Source organism: Malaya genurostris, chromosome 2 (genome assembly GCF_030247185.1).
Source record: "Malaya genurostris strain Urasoe2022 chromosome 2, Malgen_1.1, whole genome shotgun sequence".
Classification (NCBI taxonomy): Eukaryota; Metazoa; Arthropoda; class Insecta; order Diptera; family Culicidae; genus Malaya; species Malaya genurostris.
Genome location: NC_080571.1, coordinates 133180960 through 133200998, shown reverse-complemented (window position 1 = coordinate 133200998; position 20039 = coordinate 133180960). Strand labels below are relative to the sequence as shown.

Sequence of the window (20039 nt, the reverse complement as noted above, 5' to 3'; positions counted from 1 at the left end):
ACCAAGGTAATCCGATATGATTTTTCAGATAAAGCACTCAGTTGTTCCCGTATTTTCCCCAGGAAATACGGCGAGTACTTTCCAGGCTTCACTGAGCGAAGAGCCTCGATAGAGCTGAGACTGTTCGATACAATGAAGTAGTGGTCTGTGGGCAAAGTTTCAATGATCTCAAGGGTATACTGAATTGCAGCTAGTTCTGCGACGTAAACTGAAGCCGGATCACTGAGTTTATAGGAGGCGGTGAAATTTTCATTAAAAATACCGAAGCCAGTGGACCCGTCGAGATGTGATCCGTTAGTGTAAAACATTTTATTACAGTCGACTTCTCTAAATTTGTCATTAAAAATGTTTGGGATCACTTGAGGGCATACGTGATCCGGGATTCCATAAATATCTTCTTTCATGGATGTGTCGAAAAACACCGTAGAATTAGAAGTATCATAGAAACGAACACTGTGAGGATTGTATGAAGAAGAATAATTGTTACGTGACATGAAATCAAAGTACAATGTCATAAATCGGGTCTGAGAATTAAGCTCGACTAGCCGTTCAAAGTTATCGATAACCAACGGGTTTGAGGCGCTACATCGAATGAGTTGTCGATATGAGAGATCCCACAAACGGTTTTTCAACGGTAGAATTCTCGCTAGTACCTCGAGACTCCCCGTATGAGTCGACAGCATACAACCCAAGGCAATACGCAAGCAACGATACTGGACTCTCTCCAGCTTGATAAAGTGTATTTTCGCGGCAGAACGGAAACAGAAACATCCATACTCCATCATTGACAATATCGTTGTTTGGTACAGCCTTATAAGATCTGTTGGGTGAGCTCCCCACCAAGTCCCGGTCACTGTACGGAGAAAGTTGATTCTTTTTTGGCATTTTCGTTTCAGATACCTAATGTGACATCCCCAGGTACCTTTGGAATCGAACCAGACTCCGAGGTATTTGAATGTCCCATTAGTTGAAGCTGTAGTTGTGCAGGTTCACGCTTCCTGGAAAATACTACCAACTCAGTTTTCTCCGTGGAGAATTCGATACCCAGCTGTAGAGCCCATGTAGACAAAGTGTCTAAGGTAGTTTGTAATGGTCCTTGCAGGTCGGTAGACTTGGATCCTGTAATAGACACCACGCCATCATCTGCAAGTTGCCTTAACGTGCAAGAATTTTCAAGACATTCATCGATGTCATTGACGTAAAAGTTATAAAGAAGGGGGCTGAGGCATGAGCCCTGGGGAAGGCCCATGTAACTAATTCGTGAGATCGTCAAGTCTTCATGTGTAAAAAACATGTGCTTTTCCGATAATAAGTTGTGCAAAAAATTGTTCAAAAGTGGGGAAAGACCATGCTTGTGCAGCTTCTCCGAGAGAATTTTTATGGAAACTGAATCAAAAGCCCCCTTTATGTCCAAGAATACTGATGTCATTTGCTTCTTGTGAGCGAATGCCATTTGAATTTCTGTAGAAAGCAGCGCAAGGCAATCGTTCGTTCCTTTACCTTTACGGAAGCCAAATTGTGTTTCTGAAAGCAAGCCACTTGTTTCCATCCATTCATCGAGACGAAACAGAATCATTTTTTCCAGCAGTTTCCGAATACAGGAAAGCATTGCAATCGGCCGATACGAGTTGTGGTTGGAGGCTGGTTTGTCCGGTTTCTGAATAGCGATAACCCTCACTTGTCTCCAGTCTTGAGGAACAAAGTTCTGTTCGACGAACTTGTTGAACAAGTTCAACAGACGTTTTTTCGCGATATCGGGAAGATTTTTAAGCAAGTTGAATTTAATTTTATCACACCCTGGGGCATTGTTGTTGCACGATAAGAGGGCAAGAGAAAACTCCGTCATCGTAAAGGGGGAATCGTTTTCACTGTATCGAGAGGACGCGACGCGATAGATATTCGATTCACGAACAAAATCCGGGCAAACTTTCTTGGCGAAGTCAAATATCCAGCGATTTGAATATTCTACGGATTCGTTATTAGTGGTTGCATTTCTCATACGACGGGCTGTATTCCACAGAGTGGTCATCGATGTTTCCCTAGATAGGCCATTGACGAACCGACGCCAGTAACCTTTTTTTTTGCTTTAATCAGATTTTTCAGGGTCTTTTCTAATGATGCATATTTCTCGTAGTCTTCGCGCTTGCCACTGTTCCCAAATTTTTTATAAGCGGATGATTTTGTTTTATATATTTCCGAGCACTCTTTATCCCACCATGGGGTTGAAGGCCGCGTAGTGATGTAGTTTTGGGTACTCGTTTGGTCTGGGCTTGAATCGCGGCGTTGAGGATCAAGTCAGCTAGGGATTTGTATTCTTCTTCTAGCGAATCTGGTTGTTTCGTTTCGAGAGCTTGGGATATCGCGGTCGAGTAGGAATTCCAGTCGATGTTTTTCGTGAGATCATATGTCATATCGACTGATGTCGGTGTTTGTGCACCAGTGGATATTGAAACCAAAATCGGCAAGTGATCACTACCGTGGGGATCAGGGATTACCTTCCACTTGCAATCTAGCTGTAGTGATGTCGAGCAAAGGGATAAGTCCAGCGCACTAGAGCGGCCTGGCGGTCTTGGATTGCGTGTCATTTCACCCGTATTTAAAATTGTCATATTGAAGTTGTCGCACAGATCATAAATTAACGAAGAACGGTTATCATATAGGCAGCCCCACCCCGTACCATGCGAGTTAAAGTCTCCTAAAACTAACCGCGGGGTGGGAAGAAGCTCAATGATGTCTGCCAGTCGCCGATGCCCTATCGAGACTCTGGGAGGTATGTAGATAGAAGCTATACAAAGATCTTTGCCTCTAATTCTGATTTGGCAAGCAACAACTTCAATGCCCGGGATCGAGGGGAGGTTCATTCTATAAAACGAATAGCACTTTTTGATCCCTAGAAGAACCCCTCCATAGGAGTCTCCTCGATCCAGGCGTATAATGTTGAAATTGTGGAAGTCAAAGTTTATATTTGAAGTAAGCCATGTTTCACACAATGAAAATACGTCGCAGTTACGCGAATTTATCAAAAATTTGAAAGAATCTAATTTTGGGATGATACTTCTGCAATTCCACTGCAGTATAGTGATCATGTTCTCGATTTCTGTAGGTATTTCAGCCATCGATAGATACGATCGCTGCTAGGAGGGGCCAATATGGCATAATTGGATTACAGGTTTTTCGATGATTGTTCCGATTAGTGATTGGACGACTCGGACTGCGTTACCTCGGCGGCTTGGCGCCGCCGAGGTTGCCTTGTCCTCGTTGTGGGCTAAAACTAGAAAATGAATTCAAAAGGCGGCTACAATATTGTTTTTTTCATGCGATTTATTAATGCGAGGCCGAGGGATAGCTCCTAGTTTTAAGTAGACCGGGCAAACGAGTGGATTACAGGTTTGTGTGCGGGGGCCGCCGCTTCCGACGGCGGGTCGGCGGCCGACTCAGACCCTGAAAAGTTGAGTGTCAATATAGAAATCTCCGACGAAGAGTCAGATTTTTTTGGATTCGAGGATGACGAGATGGTAGGAAACCTCGAAATCATAAAATCTCAGCGTAATAAAGAGTTACTTGTTTACCAAGGGTATGTTTTTACCCAAAACCGGAGATCGGTAATTTCTACTAAACGTTTATCGTTTTCATAGATTCTATTATTTTTTTAAACATTTTCATAGAATAACAACGTTTATTACTGGGAGTGTCTGGCTAGAGCCCATAATAAGAGTCGTGCAAACTTTCTATGCCCATCAAGAGCTGTAACAACAAAAAATGAAACAGGTCACTGCTTAAAATCTATTAAAAAACATAACCACGAATGCGATCCTAACTATATACTTGAATTAAAATATAAGCAAGCGCTTAAACGACGTGCAACTTCAGATCCGTCAGGCGCGTCAAAAATAATTAGACAGTGTGCCTCTGATTTTACAGTAAATGTTCACCAGCAGCTGTCTCTAAATGCCCAACGTTTGATCGTACATAGACAACGTCGGTCTGGCCAACCGTTGCAGCGCGAACCCGCAAATTTGGACGGTTTTGTTGTTTCAGAAGGGCTAACAAAAACGATAGACGGCGACCGCTTTTTACTAGTTGATCAAACCGAGGGATCGGATCGATTTATGATTTTCGCAACAAACGAACATTTGAAAAAATTGGCGCAATCGCAATATTGGCTAATTGACGGCACCTTTGATAGTGTGCCTTGTTTATTCCATCAACTGGTCACTATTCATGGTAGCTGTGCGCCGGATCACAAACACTCGTTTCCGTTCGTGTTCATTTTAATGACTTCGAAATCAGAATCGCTGTATAGGTGAGATTTACATACATTAATTTACATTGGTAACATAGCAATAGAAGACGAATAAAAATGAAGCCGCAATTGTTTTTTTTTACGCTCGACTAACGGAAAACTACTTTAAAACATGAAAAACTGTTCGTTTTCGCTAGTTGTCTGTGAACTTTCTGAAAATATTCTTGCTAGTTTTCTCATATATTTACACTCTTCTAAAATACAATATTGTTTTTTCATAGGTCCGTTTTAACTTGTCTGGCGGATTCTGCTATAGATCTGGACATTGAATTCAACCCATCTGTAATATTAACAGATTTCGAAAAAGCTGTCATTAATGCTTGCAATACGACATTTCCTGAATCCAGACAAAGTACATGCTATTTTCATTGGAGCCAGAATTTGTGGAAGCATGCTCAACGAACTGAACTTTCGAGCCTATTGCAGAACGACGAAAAAATGTATGATACTTTCAAGTGGGCTCAAGCTCTGGCATTTTTTCCTAAGGAAAAAATACCAGATGCTTTGAAAACCATAAAACATTCAGCTCCCAAACATTTTGAACCATTCCTTAAGAATATTGAGGAAGTTTACGTTCTCGGGCGACCTCGTCTTATCAGTCGAAATGGAGAGATAAAATATTCTACACCGCTATATCCTCCTAAATTATGGTCTAACAACGTACAACTAACCAAATAGAGGCGTGGCATCGGAGATGGGGTTGTCTGGTGGAACGGCGGGTGAGTTTGCTAAAAATTTTACAAGAATTCAGACTCGAAGAAAAAAATACAACTGGACAAATTTTGGCCCTACAGGCAGGAACTTCCCAGCGTAAAAAATCTATATACTAGAATAAATGACAAAATTTTGAAAGTCGTGCAAAATATCAATAGTTTTACCACACTAGATTTTACAAGAGCAATCAGCTCCAACTTAAGATCAAAGGCTAAGTGAATCACATTTGTGATTTGTATGGTGTATTAAATGTAATGATGAATATCTATTACCCATTATTGTAAACGATGAATGTTTGTTTTTAATGTAGCAGGCGGCAAAAGAAACCTGAACGAGTTCTTAAAATACGAATGATGTGGCGCAGCCACATAAACGAAGCCAAGGAAGCTCGGTAGCACTAAGCCACCGAGGTGACGCCGGCTGAGTCGACCGCCGACCCGCCGTCGGAAGCGGCGGCCCCCGCACACAAACCTGCAATCCACTCGTTTGCCCGGTCTACTTAAAGCTAGGAGCTATCCCTTGGCCTCGCATTAAAAAATCGCAAGGCGGCGAAGCCGCCTTTAGAGTTCATTTTCTAGTTTTAGCCCACAACGAGGACAAGGCAACCTCGGCGGCGCCAAGCCGCCGAGGTAACGCAGTCCGAGTCGTCCCAGCACTAATCGGAACAATCATCGAAAAACCAATCCAATTATGCCATATAAATTAAATTATGCCAAATGAAACATTACGTCTTTTTATTTTAGGCCGAATGACATGCCAAACAAATTTATGCCAAACAAAAGTTATGCCAAACAAATTTATGCCAAACAAAGTTATGCCAAACAAAATTCGGCCAAATAACGTACACCCCGAACATCCAAATAGGAACTACATGGGTGTGTGAAGTTCGATGGAGTCTAATACGATGACGTCGAGACAACGAAAGTTAATTGCGTAATGTTCGAAAATATTGATCGTGCGAGCCGCGAGAATTTATGCTAGACTAGACGAATTTCTCTGGGTTAGATCACTACTTTTTGACGATCGGGTTTGCACGGTAGCAACTGCCGGAACTGGGATCATACTCATGGAAGAATTTTCGATCTGAATGTGTCGAGTTTTTTTTAGTAAATAACAGTTGCGTATTTAGAAATATACTATATAGATTGGTAATACAACACTAGTAGTTACTTAACACTCCTAATACCAAGCCTAAAAAAGTTACGCGAAGCACCAAGCCTCAAAAAAAGTTGGAACGGTAACTTTGAGCTATCATAGCTCAGTTGTTACTTGACCAATTTCGATAAATTTTACACCCTCGAATTTTGGGAAGTTCGTAGATTATTTTAAGTATATTATTATTGGCAATCTTTTAGGAAAAACTAATGAAAATGTGATTTTTCCCGTTCCAAGTTTTTTTTCGAGCTCAAAACGTGCCCTATCTGCATTCATGCGGCACCTGCATCGCGAATCGGATATTGAGAACTTCAACTTTACCGAGTCATAACTTTGTTGTTAGTCAACCGATCTTCAAAATTTGTTCACCATTGGAAAGGTAATACTTCCACAAATAAAATGCACTGAAAAAAACAAAAAATAGAGTTGTCTACCCAAAGTTAAAATGAAAACTGTAGATATATGACCTAAGAAAAGGTGAGACTTTCTACAATGATCGTAAATATCTCGAAATTCAAAGCGATGACCTATATATTTTAATACATCATTCGATTGCTAGTGATACCAGCTACAATTTTCGCTCAACTACCATTCCTACACAATCAAAAGAAAACATTGAGAAATCGATAAATTTATAAATATATATGAATTTTTCATTTTTTTTCACATGTTTGTATATAACTCAAAAATTAAAGCGATGACATGTACATTTTCTTGATTCAAAATATTGAAACCATCACCAGAAACAATGTATTGATGATCAAAATTATAAATCCGTTCAAAGAATCTCAAGAAATTTGGAACATATACAGAGAATTTGTGTTATTGGGAAAATTTTGCCAAACAACATGAAATCAAAACTTTTAAATTTTATGACATATATTTTTTTATTATTTTAGTTGGAAATTTATTATAAACAAAATTTTCAAAAAAAAACTGAAATTTGGATTTCACTGAAAATTTTATAATTTTTAGTGAATAACCTAAAACTCTTAAAATATTTTTGTATTGGACAAACGATCAAAAACAATTTTTATGCACAACCCAAACGCATTTGATAACTACTAAAATTCTGATTTTGTTGTAAGTTTGCCGTAGAATCTCAAAAAATAGGTAAAAGATCGGAAATTTTAAAATTTCCGTGTTAAATTGCATTGCACAGTGGTCCGGATCCACAATTTAGGGGGACAAAAACATTTGTGGCTTAACCTTATACTTTAGAGCTATGATGTCTTCAAAACAAATGATCTGTGAAGATAAGCCATATGCCGATGTACATGGTATTAGTGTGGCTCTTATTATTAAGGTGATCCAAAACTTATTTTCCGGATGTATTGAGATAGAGGACTGCATTTTTCGGCAAAACTGTAGATAAACTTATATCGAGCAGCTTTGCTGAGGACATCATAGTAGTATCTGAAACGGTTTTAGTGTTACAGCTATTTTTAAAGAGCAACTTAGGGTGTTCCTCAAAAATTCAGATTTTTTGCTCTAGTATTTATATTTTTCTCTTTTCGTTTTTTAATCTTTGAACTTAAACTGCTATATCTAACATTGAGGAAAACGAAAAAAATCCGTTCCGTTCTCCGTTTGACGTTATTTTCGAGCATGTTTATAAAAAAAGACGGAGATATTTTTTTAAAATTTTTTAAAATGATGTTCATACATTGGGTTTTTTCGTTGAAAAATATTCGTATCAGTCATTTATTAGCTATATAAGGTATTTTTGTCTTCTAAAGTGTCAAATTAATTCAAGTGCATATTCGGGAAGAAATCGTTCTGCATTCTTCGGGGAATGCAGAATGGTGTCGCTTTTGTAAAATCTCTAACGCCTCTCGGTGGTTGGAGGTTTTATCAACCGTTCATTTTGGCACCTGCAGATCGTTCAGCATCCTTTCGGGGATGCAGGACGACTTATTCTGAATTCCCTTCCATGTTCCTTTTATCATTCCCTTCCCATCAGGAAGTTGATGAGAAGCTACGGCAAGGCACGAATCTCCAAATAACTAGGGGAACATGCCACTTGAGCCAATTAGTTCTGATAACATAGGTGCAGGGTCTCATTCAGTAAAAAGCATTCAAACGAAGATGTTGTTTTTCGAAACGAAGACAACTGTAAGCTGCCGGTAGATAACCTGTTGGTGCTAATCGCAAAGGCTGCTGCAAAGCCAATATTCGGGGCGATTCTAGTTTCAGAAGTACTTGGAATAGTGGAACTCACTTCACTGAGAAAGATGGCCTAACCGATTTGAGAACTGTTTAATTCTGTAGGTTACACTAGTTCATGCACTAGCTTTCATGTTTTTCAAAAATCATACTAAATGTTTGAAGAATATCATTTTTTTATATAAAAATAAGAGTAATATGAGAAAGGAATCATTACACCACTAGGTGGATAAAAACAAGTTTTACTTAATTTCGTATGATTTTTTGTGCTAAATTCAGAATTCTACTTTTTCTGAATTGTTTACTAATATAAAATTCAAATAATTTTCGAATTCTATACATTCCGAAATAATTCTAAGTTTGTGATATTTAAATTCTTATATTCTATCGATTATAATTGATGTCGTTTAGGATAGCGGAAAATTTAAGATATATGTTTTTGTTCTTAATTGCTTGTAAAACAAAAATCAAGCAAAAACTTTTTTTTAATTGTAGTTGGTTTCTTTGGCCATGGGTTAGTATAAGGAATTCATATAAATTTACGTTCTATTTCTTTTTGTGCAAAGCCATCGAAATAATTTAAAATTTTCGTGTTGTCACAAAATTAATTTTATTAATAGAAACAAATTCTACGTCTCTTTGAAACAAATGAAATCAAAACGGATTCCAATATTTTCACTTTGATTTGCAGAAACGTTGGAACGCAATATATATATATATATATCAGAAATTTTGAAATTTCCGATCTTCTACCGATTTTTTGAGATTTACGGAAAACCTAAAACAAAAAAACCTAATTTTATTAGTTAACAATTCCGTTTGGGTTGTGCATACAAATTGTTTAGATCTTTTGTCCAATACAAAAACATAATTATTTTTAGAGTTTAGGTATATTTACCAAAATTTTTAAGATTTTCAGTAAAATCCAAGTTTCAGTTTTTTTTGTAAATTTTGTTCATAATAAATTTCCAACAAAAATTTAAAAAAATATATGTCATAAAATTTCAAAGTTTTGATTTGTTTTTTTTTTTTGGCAAAATTTTCCCAATAATAGAAATTCTCTGTATTTGTACCAAATTTCTTGAGATTTTTTGAACGGATATATAATTTTGATCATCAATACATTGTTTCTGGTAATGATTCCAATATTCTGAATTAAAAAAATGTACATGTCATCGCTTTAATTTTTGAGTTATATATAAACACGTGAAAAAAAAATGAAAAATCCATATATATTTATAAATTCATCGATTTTTTAATGTTTTCTTTTGATTGTGCAGGAATGGTAGTTGGGCGAAAATTGTAGCTGGTATCACTAGCAATCGAATGATGTATAAAAATATATAGGTCATCGCTTTGAATTTCGAGATATTTACGATAATTGTAAAAAGTCTCATCTTTTCTTAGGTCATCTATCTACAGTTTTCATTATAACTTTGGGTAGACAACCTTATTATTAGTTTTTTTTTAGTGCATTTTATTTGTGGAAGTATTACCTTTCCAATGGTGAACAAATTTTGAAGATCGGTTGACTAACAACAAAGTTATGACTCGGTAAAGTTGAAGTATTCAATATTTTCTATGCGACGTTTATGCCAAAGGAAAGAAAAATGGAAAGCAGATAGGGCATATTGGGCGCGTGAAAAAAACTTGGAACGGGAAAATTCGAATTTTCATTGGTTTTCCTTGCCAATCGTCTGCTACAAAGATTTGGAATCAATCTACGAACTTCACAAAATTCGAGGGTGTAAAATTTATTGAGATTCGTTGAAAAACAGCTGAGCTATGACAGCTCAAAGTTACCGTTCCAACTTTTTTTGAGGCTTGGTATTTGGAGTGTTAACCATCTGAGTTCTATTGCTAAAACAAATCCATAGATAGCATAGTTCCTTGTATTCAAAGAAATTCATCTTCGTTAACGTTTATGTACAAGGTTTTTTGTTTAAACGTGAAGTGCAAAAAAGCGTTTCTAAACCGTTTCTTTTTGACTGGTTTGATGTCGAAATTGAAGGATTTGGATATCCTTATGTTGGGCTTCTCATTGAGCATGATTGAAATCACAAGATTACTATTGAAAATATTTATGATTGATGATTCATGGTTTCAAAAACCGATCTAAAAATGGAAATGAATAACGACGTTTTCTTGCATTCTTATGTCGCTTGAGAGAACTGAAACTGACCCAGGGTAGTTTCATCAAACAAACGCTTTTTGCGAAACTGTGTTAGGTTCGCCCTTAGCAACGGGGGTTTGAGCAAACCTGATATAAAAACTAGGTTCGAAACTGACTGGAGTTTCAGTTCAACAACGTTGAAACTAGGTTTGAAACTAGCTTCAAGCAAACGGTTTGACAGCAGTTAGGATGGAAACTGGGTTAGATTTGACATTAAGCGAAAAAGACATTGAATTCGATAAGAATATTCGATAGTAATATTCCGAGAATGACAGTGCACTGTACACTGTACTGCAAGTAATTTTTTTCACTGAAATGTTTGAGAACTCAACGTTTACTCTTCTATAAGAACAAATGCGAGAACTCATGGCCAGAGTAAATTTTACTCAAAATTTTTTTTCATATCCATATTTTGACATATTGTTAAAGTTTATGAATTTTAGTAATCGCAACTCAAACCATGAGTTATGTTCTTATGTTCAAAGAGCGTGTAGGCTGTATCAAGCCCAAAATAAGCAAAAAACAAGTTAAATATAAACTTTATTCATCACAAATTCCTGTTGAAATAGATACGATGAAATTATAAATTTATTATCAATTGCAAATACTAAGCTAGAAATATCTCACCGATTAGAATAATTCTTTTCCGATTGACCAATATAAAAGATCCAAGCGTTTTCATGTTCAATGCAAGAATTATTATCACTTACCACTATCGCCAATTATCAGCAGCTTGAATAAATGATCGTATTCACGAGCCATTTCTACACGATCTTTAATTTTAACGCCGTTTTTGTCCTTAAATAATATCAGTAGTCTTTGGCACACAAGTATACTGATAGTTCTCCTGCAAAAATGTATACACTATAGCAGCTCTATCCTCCAAGAATTATTGGATACAATAAAATAATACTCTACTTGAACTAATAGGATGTGAACAATAAACATTGCTAACACACAGAGCTGCCATTTTAAAATTTGTGTTTTAACAAAAAAAAACGGTTTATTATCTGTGCTGCAGGTTTTCGTTTTAAATATGTGAAAATATGTGAGAAACGTCGTAGAAACCCGTAAGTTTTGCAAAATATTGTTAAAACTCAGTAGAAAATATGAATTTTGAAAAACATTTGATCGGTGGCGCATAATCTGTTCAGCAAAATATATGAAAATATCTGTAATACAAGAAAAATCTGTGAATATGGTAACCCTGTACATGCATCATACACTGATAAAAATTTGCACGTTCTATTCATAAGTAAAAAGCACTTCAACCCACATTAGGGCATATTCAGGTGTGGTCTAGTTCTAGATGCATAATTTATGTCAGTTTTAAAATTTAAATCTAGAAATTATAACAAAATAAACTGCCAGCCCCAGCAGCGTTTTATCTGTGTTTCAAATATAGAAAAAATAGAACGGCAATGTATACCAGTTTTAAATTTGACAGTAGAACTGGTCGAATAAATAAAACTAAAACGGATTGCTGGGGATACGTTTGTTTCAGTTTCATTTACATTATAGACCACTCATATGAAGCTTGCAGCTGCTGAAGTTGCTCTTAGGCTCTCTGACAGCTCACTTACAACCACAAATGCAAATGAGATTGGTTTGTTTTTATCAGGGAACGCATGCATTAAACGCGGTTCAGACGATCAATCAACTTCCGTCGACGTCCAGATTATTTTTATTAATTTTTTTAGCCGAATATTGCTCACGTATCCGACGTTAAAATTTTTCGTAAACTTGACGTAGTGTCCTGTCATATGAATTGCTTACAATTGATGTTGTTGTTCCGTAATAGTTCCATGCAGGCGATAGTCGCTTGATGCTGCGTGTGAATCGCTTTTACATATTGTTTTGTTTTCATCAGGAAACGTGTAGGCCACCCATTTTTCAGTAGGACCGCCGCTCATTTTTCACCGGGCATAGAAACCTCAATTATCAGATCCGAATCGATTCCCAATCAATTCCGAATCGGCGAGAAATTTTCATTCGGAATTCCATATGGAAATCATGTGGAATTCCGAATCAATTCCAACTCCAGTGCAACAACCGATTCCGAATGAATTTCGCCTACAAGCGGTTGATTCGGAAATCTGTCGGAACTGAGTGATAAGATGCTGTCTGAATTGTCAATTTGTCTTCTTCTTCTTTCCCGATTTATCACGTTTTTATGCAGATTTTCAGTTTTTTTAAATGAAAACATTACATAACTGAATATACACATTTAAATTTTTATGTTTTTCGGATATACAGAACTAGTAAATAACCAGTTCTTAGACTGTGCACGCTTAGAAAAAGTTACTCAAAGTTTGAGTACTAGTTACTCATTTTCAAATGATACATGGAAACGTCAAAAATTGAGTAGTTATCATCAATGATATTGAGTAACTCCTACTCTAAATTTGAGTTTAACGCAAAATCTCGTTTTATAGTTACTATTCGCATTCGCGATAAGTCTAAAAGTTGCAATAACCATTTGTAGCAACAGGTTGTATTTTTTGTTAGTGAGACGCGTATTTCGAGGGTGAGTCGATCAACACAAACGGTGTTGTGTCTGCAAAAACCGGAATGATCAGCTTCGTGTTGTGCTTTAAAATGGAAACGAATATACTCAAATGTCGTTTATGAGGAATAAGTGTATGATTGGTGCCTGAGCATAACACACTACTCCAAGCGACCACCACTTGATATAGTATTGAGTTCAATTATTTAACATTTTAATACAATACACTCAGAAAAGGAGCAATTTTTTTGCAAATTTGGTATATGTGAAATAAAATTTCACACAAATTTTGAGTGATAGTTACTCTGTTTTTGTACATGTACGAATAAAGTATTACTCAGTAAATGAGTAGATTTTACCCAAATATCGTTTCCAGTGGAAGAACTCAAATTTGAGTAACTTCGGAGTTACTCTAAATTAGAGTTGTTCCACTTTTTCTGTAGATGAGTGAGATCTTACTCATTTTTGAGTAACTATTTTTAAGCGTGTGAACCATTTTGAAATCTGACACTCGAGTGGTTATTTTAATGTTGTCAAAAATAACCCTGCTCGAGAGCATCCCTCTCAGCAGGCCGTTCAATTTTGTTGATTTTTGAGCGCTTTTTGAACGATATATTGCACGAAATATTCGTTAAATTTGCTGGAACGGTTTGTTGTTGTTTTTTTCTCATGCAAAAATAGTGTGAAAATTAAGTTTTACCTTTCCATAGAAAGAAAATTTGTTGTTATTCTACGTGAAGTAGAAGTATTGTGCAGGTATGTATTGTTAGTTTAAACAAATAAGTGGAAAAAACTTCAGATATTCTGCAGTAAAACTATTCCAACGGGGCTCCAACTCCTAATGTTAAAAATGGCTCAACAGTGGACCTCTGTCTGCCGGGTTTGTTGAACGAAAAAAAATGGCATTCGGATCAACGGTCTGTTTCAAAATGGGCAAACGAAGGTCCCGTGTTGGCCTCCCGTTGAACGATTGATTGGACTTTCATTGGACCAATGAAAGACCACCGTTGAACGTTTTTTTTCTAAGTGGGATCAGGCCCGTACCCAGGATTTCATTTCGGGAGGGGCCCAAAGATAAAAAAAAATGTTACTGAAGATTGCTTATGTACCTAATTCTCGGTGTGCCTTTACCGGGTGTTTTTAACATACACAACTTTTAACGACTTTTTCAATGGAACTGATATTCTATTACATTTCTATACGTTTACTGTCTTGTTATTTCTGTAACACATGTCTGAGACCATCTAAATAATTATATGTTTTTGATTTCGGGAGGGGCCAGGGCCCCTCGGGCCCCCCCTCTGGGTACGTGACTGAGTGGGATGGTTATTTTTGACAGATCGATGGTTATTTTCCGACACTGCAAAAAATCTTGCAATGTAAATTCTAATATATATTCTTTAGTTGAAATTATTGCCAGTGGAAAATAAACATAAATAACTTTCCGTCCGTCAAATTTTTTGAATGGGCCGCAGTTTTAGTTAAATTTAACTGCTCGACACAATATAACCACTCAAGCGTCAGATTTTACCCAAAAGTTAAAATTAACCGCGAAATGGTTCACAGCCTTAGAATTCCAACATAAACTGTTGAAATTAGCTGGAAATTAACAAAACGGCCTACCTTAGGCTGTGAACCATTTCGCGGTTAATTTTCACTTTTGGTTGAAATCTGAAATTCGAGCGGTTATTCTGTTTTGTCAAAAATAACCCTGCTCGTTGCCAAGTCATTTTTCCAACCAACTGATTGAATCAGTAATTTTTACAGTTCAGTGCAGCAGAAAATTAATTTTGATTGATTAAATTATTTCATTTGAAATTTTGGAAAAAAATATCTTGAACAACTGATTGCTCTACGTCCGTTTCATTTTTGATTTGAAAAACATTAATTTTCTTTCATCTCATAGCTTCGGCGAAAGTTTTTACCCGTTGTAGTAAGAGTTCCAATACCATATAAATTGTTCATAATGAACAAATAAAACAGTTTATCTGCAGGATGGCTTTTACAGTTGAATACTTCAAAACACTGGCGCAGCAATCAGAAGCAGTACAGAGTATCTCCCCGACGACACGACCAGGCACTCCGAATAAAAATTTGCATGAAAATTGACCGTTAACGATCTACCGCCAGTTACCAAAAATATAGCGACCCCCTGATAAAGATAAAAATAATCTACTCGAGCAACACTGCTTAAGTTGCTATGAACTAGTTACCAAGGATTCCCAGGATAAATAAACAAACATTTTGGAATCGTTTCAAGTTTTTAATTTGGTTCCCTCTGCGCCAGTTTAGTGAATTTCTGAGAACAACTCGATGATGTGGAGGAAAAGGAAATGCTACAGTCATCAACAGTACGATTAAAGTGAGTGCCTCAATTTTGTTTCTGTGGTTTGAGAGCATTAATTCTTTTGTAAACATACTATCATAACACTCCAAACATTATCTTGGACAACCTGTTTATTGAATATGTTTTTATTCAGATTCATTTCTATTCATTGCAGTGCTCCTGAATTGGGACATTAACAGTCAGTTAACAGGCAAAGCACAGGAGACGGATTTATAATATCAATATTTTTATGAAAAAGAAAGTAAAATAAATAAAAACGAAACAGCAACTTTTAAATTCCACGTTACGTTTTTTTCTTTAAAAATCTTTCGTATTCAAAGCAACTGTACTAATCATCATCTAATTTCTTGTGCCACAATCGATGCAAGGCTAAAAAACAAAACCAATACTTTTGATAGGACTTTCAATCACAAGATGAGAATTACGCATAAAAAATAGTATAATTCGAGAAGTATTATATTATTGCTTGAAGAAAATGTTTCTCCCTCACTTGGTTTCTTCTGACAATAAGTGCAATACACGGATTTTATAATAATAATGAATAATTCTTATAAGTATAATTAAGAAATTCTTTTCGCTTCTCCATCAGTAATTGTTCGACTTTCAAGCTTTCTAAAGTTTTTTGCGTCGTCTTACGATCACTGGTTATCGCTTGCAATGGAAAGTACACTTACAGTTCACATTATTTTTAACCCAATTATTTTATCAATGGGCAATGTTAGTATATCAATACAATTCATGGAAAAAAATGCATAACTCAAACTTGAAGGATTTTATATCCGTAGAAAACTTCGTTCGTTCAATTGCAAGTGGATCCTTTTCGGTTTTCACAACAGAAGAATTCTTTTAGCAAATCCGAATGACTAGTCGATCCTTTGCTCTGATGCTGAAGCAGTGTCCAAGGGAAAAGATATTCCACTCGGAAAATCTATTTTAATTATTCGCTTTAAAATATCCGATTTGCAGTTTGTTTTGTTTACATTTCTCATGTCTTCAAAATGCAGTAACCAAGGTTACGGTAACTGTTAATTAAAATCAATAATTTATCAACATGTGTTGCCAGTTTCAAATTTTTTTCAAGGGATTACGTTTTGACATTACCAGTTACTGAGGGGTAGTTAAATTTACGATACAGTTTTAATAGACGAGTGGCAGGTCGTGTCGTCGATCTCCCTCTACTGGAATTTAAAGATCGCGCCAAATAATAGCTCCTCCTTCAGCTTTGTAAAGTTGTATCGAGATATAGGAATTAACCACAGAAAACGGGTCATCAACCTGGAATAACACATATAAATTCACAGGTATAACAGCGTAATTAATTAATTCTAATATTATATTCGTTCTTTGTGATGGTACAGGGTCCGGCACTCGAAGTGTAACCAATTAAAAAGGGCATAAATTCAGTTTGGAAAATTACTTTTACTTAATTCAAAGTACAAAGTGTGTAAAAATAATACAAAATTCAGAATCAATTCACTTTTGCTCGATATGACCACCTTTTGCCTTGACTTGATGACTTGAGAGAGCGAAGGAGTTGCTTCGTTTTGCCGAAAGCGGTCAATTTCCGAACATTGTATTTTCTGACGAGAAAATTTTTCCAATTGAGCAATTTGTAAACTCTCAAAACGATAGGGTTTACCTGACCGACCGTTCATACGAGAATTTGAGTCATCGATTGGCCACCAGGAGGCAGCACCCGCAACAGATAATGGTTTGAACCGCTGTAACCGCAGATGGGCGCTCTCCAATCGTTTTCATCGAGCCTGGCGTCAAGGTAAATGCGACATATTATCGGGAAAGTATTCTGGAGGTTGCTTTGAAGCCGTGGGCAGACAAATATTTCGGTGGCAGACCATGGACGTTCCAGCAGGACTCGGCACCGTCTCACAAAGCTCGAGTGAACCAAGAATGGAACCAGATGCGAATCCAATGGATTATTCTCTTTGGACCATTTTGGAGAGCAAAGTCCGAACTAAAAGATACACCAGTCTCGAGGCGCTGAAAAAAGTTATTGTCCGCGAGTGGGCCAAAATACCTGCAAGTCACATTCGGCCAAACGAAGCAACTCCTTCGCTCTCTCAAGTCATCAAGTCAAGGCAAAAGGTGGTCATATCGAGCAAAAGTGAATTGATTCTGAATTTTGTATTATTTTTACACATTTTGTACTTTGAATTAAGTAAAAGTAATTTTCCAAACTGAATTTATGGCCTTTTTACACTTGGTTACACTTCGAGTGCCGGACCCTGTATTAACAAGACGGAATTTAAAAAACAAAGAATACAGTCATTTACTTTTAACCACTGAATTATACCGTTTAACTGGTTTATTTTTTCTGTATCTACATCCTTTGTTCTTTTAGCACCACGAGAAGAATTACACTTTCGAATTATCGCCAGTATTCTAGTAGTTTCTGAAAAAATATCCAAATTGTATATTTTAAGATGTCAATTATTTTAGTTTCAATACCATCTGCAATATGTTGATACAATTCCCGGTATTTGTGAAGAATCGTCAGTTTCAAAATATTGAATCGCTCTTCAATATCTTTTACGCCTTGTCCAAGCCTTTCGAAGTCTAATGTAATCTTAAATGAAAACAGTAAAAAAGACAATACTTTTTAGCATAAAGTGCAATAATTCATTACCATTGAGAATTTTAGAAAAAGTAGAGTACATTATTGACCTATTATCCGTTGAAAGCAATTGATACGGGATTATCTTCAAGGTAAGTTCTCATTTCTTCGCGTTGGCGGTGAAAATTACGATCAGCGAAAGTGAGATGCCATAATTCTGCTGCTCGTGTCTTCGTAGTTGGTCCAGAACACAGAAACTTCAGTTCAAGTTTCTAATATATAAATAGAGCATGAATGAAATGAACAAATAATACTATAACATGTGCTTTTACCAGTTCGTCAATATCGTTTGCTGATGTGCTTGGAAGTATGAGAGGTACTACGTCAAGATGGTCCTGCACATTGTTCCGTACGATTACTCTTTCCCCTGACCTACGCGCGAGATATTCCATATGGTAATGCAGTCGTCCCGAATGTCGGTTTTTACCACGAGCGTTAGGATGAAACCAAAGTGCTTGAGGAACATCGCCTGTCGCTGAAGCAAGAGCCGGATATTTAGAAACTAGAGACTGCGCTAACATATTTTTATAGAACGAAGAAGGGCGCCTGCAAAAAAGCATCAGATCTATAATACCTTTTATCAACATTGTACTGAATTTTTACTTACAATCTATAATTTGCTCGAAGATAATCACATAACACATTTTTGATTGATTTTAAGCATTGTTCATTTGGATTAGAATCAGTTTTTAATATTTCCATTATTTTCTTTCCAATTTGTGTAGCTTGAAATATATTGTCGACGTCGATAACCTTAAAAACAGATACTTGATTGTCAGACTGATGTACTGGTATTAACACAGTATATTAGTAACATAGAACCGATGTATAGAAATTGCTTGTTTTATTTATAATTGTTTTGCAAGAAACAATATTGAAACTAATATGTAACATTAATACGTTTTTAAACTTTTAATGTTATTATTCGATTGAATAAAAAACAATCTAGTCACTCTGGCATTTACTGCTTCCCACATACGCATGGCTGCCAGCTGGAAAATATGGCTGGCAGACATTCTGGTGACTGACTGCCTCACCGCTGCCAGATATACAACTCAAACGATACAACCGTATCCACCAGGATTTTTCCACATTGAAATCTTTGACATTTTCAGCGAAGGTGAGAAGATGAAAACGCTCGGCTAACTTAGATACAGGCGACTTTGTTTTGTCAAATTGGATTTGACAACCGTCACTCAATCAATTGTTGTAGCCGTCTGGTGGCCATGGCAGTCCAGGTAGCCAAAACGCTATGCGGGTTACAGCAGGGTTACCACATCCCGCTTGTGAACAATTTTGGCAACCGTCAGAAGGCTGGCTGCATTCCGGCAGCTGTCAACATTGTCCAGGCGAAATCACGTCATTACCTCGCCGCACGTGTCTTGTTTATTTCTCTCTTCCTTCTTTTTTTCTTCATTTGATTTGATATTCGTAAATCCCGCATGCCCATATAAAAAACAAATCTTGAGACGAGGTAAATGAGATTGAAACATGGGTATGTTTGGTAGTGAGAAAGCAATGTTATTGGCAATAACATTTTATATAATTAGTATATATGAAGGGCAATAACTGATTGTCTTTCATATGTACTTTTTATTGAAAAAATAAAACCAAGACGCTAAAAATGTAGAACCGATTCAAAACGGTTCTGCCAAGCTTGTATGGCAAGAATCCGACAGAAAGAGAACCGATAATAACCGCTAGGCGAAATAATCTGCCGGAAACGGTTGTTGCATTGTTGCCAGACTTTTGCCGGAATTCTGGCAGAACTCCGGCAAAAATGGCTGGCAGACATAGCCAGTCGTCTGGAAGGAAATCTGCCCGCCGCGTACAAGTGGGTATAAGTCGAAAGATCCGAGTCATACCCACTTCTACGCGGCGGGCAGATTTCCCCCCAGGCGGCTTGCTATGTCTGCCAGCCATTTTTGCCGGAGTGATGGTCTGGCAACAATGCAACAATCGTTTTCGGCACAGAATTTCGCCTAGCGGTTATTAACGGTTCTTTTCTGTCAAATTCTTGCCATACAAGATTGGCAGAACCGT

The 20039-nt window shown here is 36.8% G+C and overlaps 2 protein-coding genes and 1 long non-coding RNA gene across 10 annotated transcripts in view; 1 reads left to right on the top strand and 2 right to left on the bottom strand.

The window, feature by feature from the left end:
* LOC131431914 (ras-related protein Rab-35) overlaps nucleotides 1–12519 on the bottom strand; it is a 206687-nt gene extending 194168 nt beyond the window's left edge. Inside the window, exons 1-2 of one of the 4 annotated variants that reach the window (XM_058597870.1) lie at nucleotides 11430–11480; nucleotides 11222–11358 (exon numbers count right to left, since the gene is read on the bottom strand). In XM_058597870.1, coding sequence (XP_058453853.1) covers nucleotides 11222–11273 — 52 coding nt within the window. In that variant the 5' untranslated portion in view covers nucleotides 11274–11358; nucleotides 11430–11480. Of the gene's footprint in view, nucleotides 1–11221; nucleotides 11481–12287 lie in introns of those variants that run through there. The other 3 variants (XM_058597868.1, XM_058597871.1, XM_058597869.1) reach the window with 3 other exon arrangements.
* A 1035-nt stretch (nucleotides 12520–13554) lies between these two features.
* Nucleotides 13555–20039, top strand: part of LOC131432472 (PHD finger protein 12) — a 129442-nt gene continuing 122957 nt past the window's right edge. Inside the window, exons 1-2 of one of the 2 annotated variants that reach the window (XM_058598777.1) lie at nucleotides 13555–13665; nucleotides 13728–13773. The gene's annotated coding sequence lies outside the window, so the exon portion shown is untranslated. Of the gene's footprint in view, nucleotides 13774–20039 lie in introns of both variants that reach the window. The other variant, XM_058598776.1, reaches the window with a different exon arrangement.
* Nucleotides 15452–19192, bottom strand: LOC131432473 (uncharacterized). Of its 4 annotated transcripts, none has more exons than XR_009229872.1 (6): nucleotides 18604–19192; nucleotides 18269–18542; nucleotides 18009–18208; nucleotides 17831–17948; nucleotides 17656–17774; nucleotides 15452–16639 (listed from the first exon to the last, which is right to left on the bottom strand). It is a non-coding gene; the product is annotated as an uncharacterized LOC131432473 (long non-coding RNA). The 4 variants fall into 4 exon arrangements; XR_009229874.1 differs by having other exon boundaries at nucleotides 17676–17774; XR_009229873.1 differs by lacking the exon at nucleotides 15452–16639 and having other exon boundaries at nucleotides 16682–17774; nucleotides 18047–18208; nucleotides 18604–19191.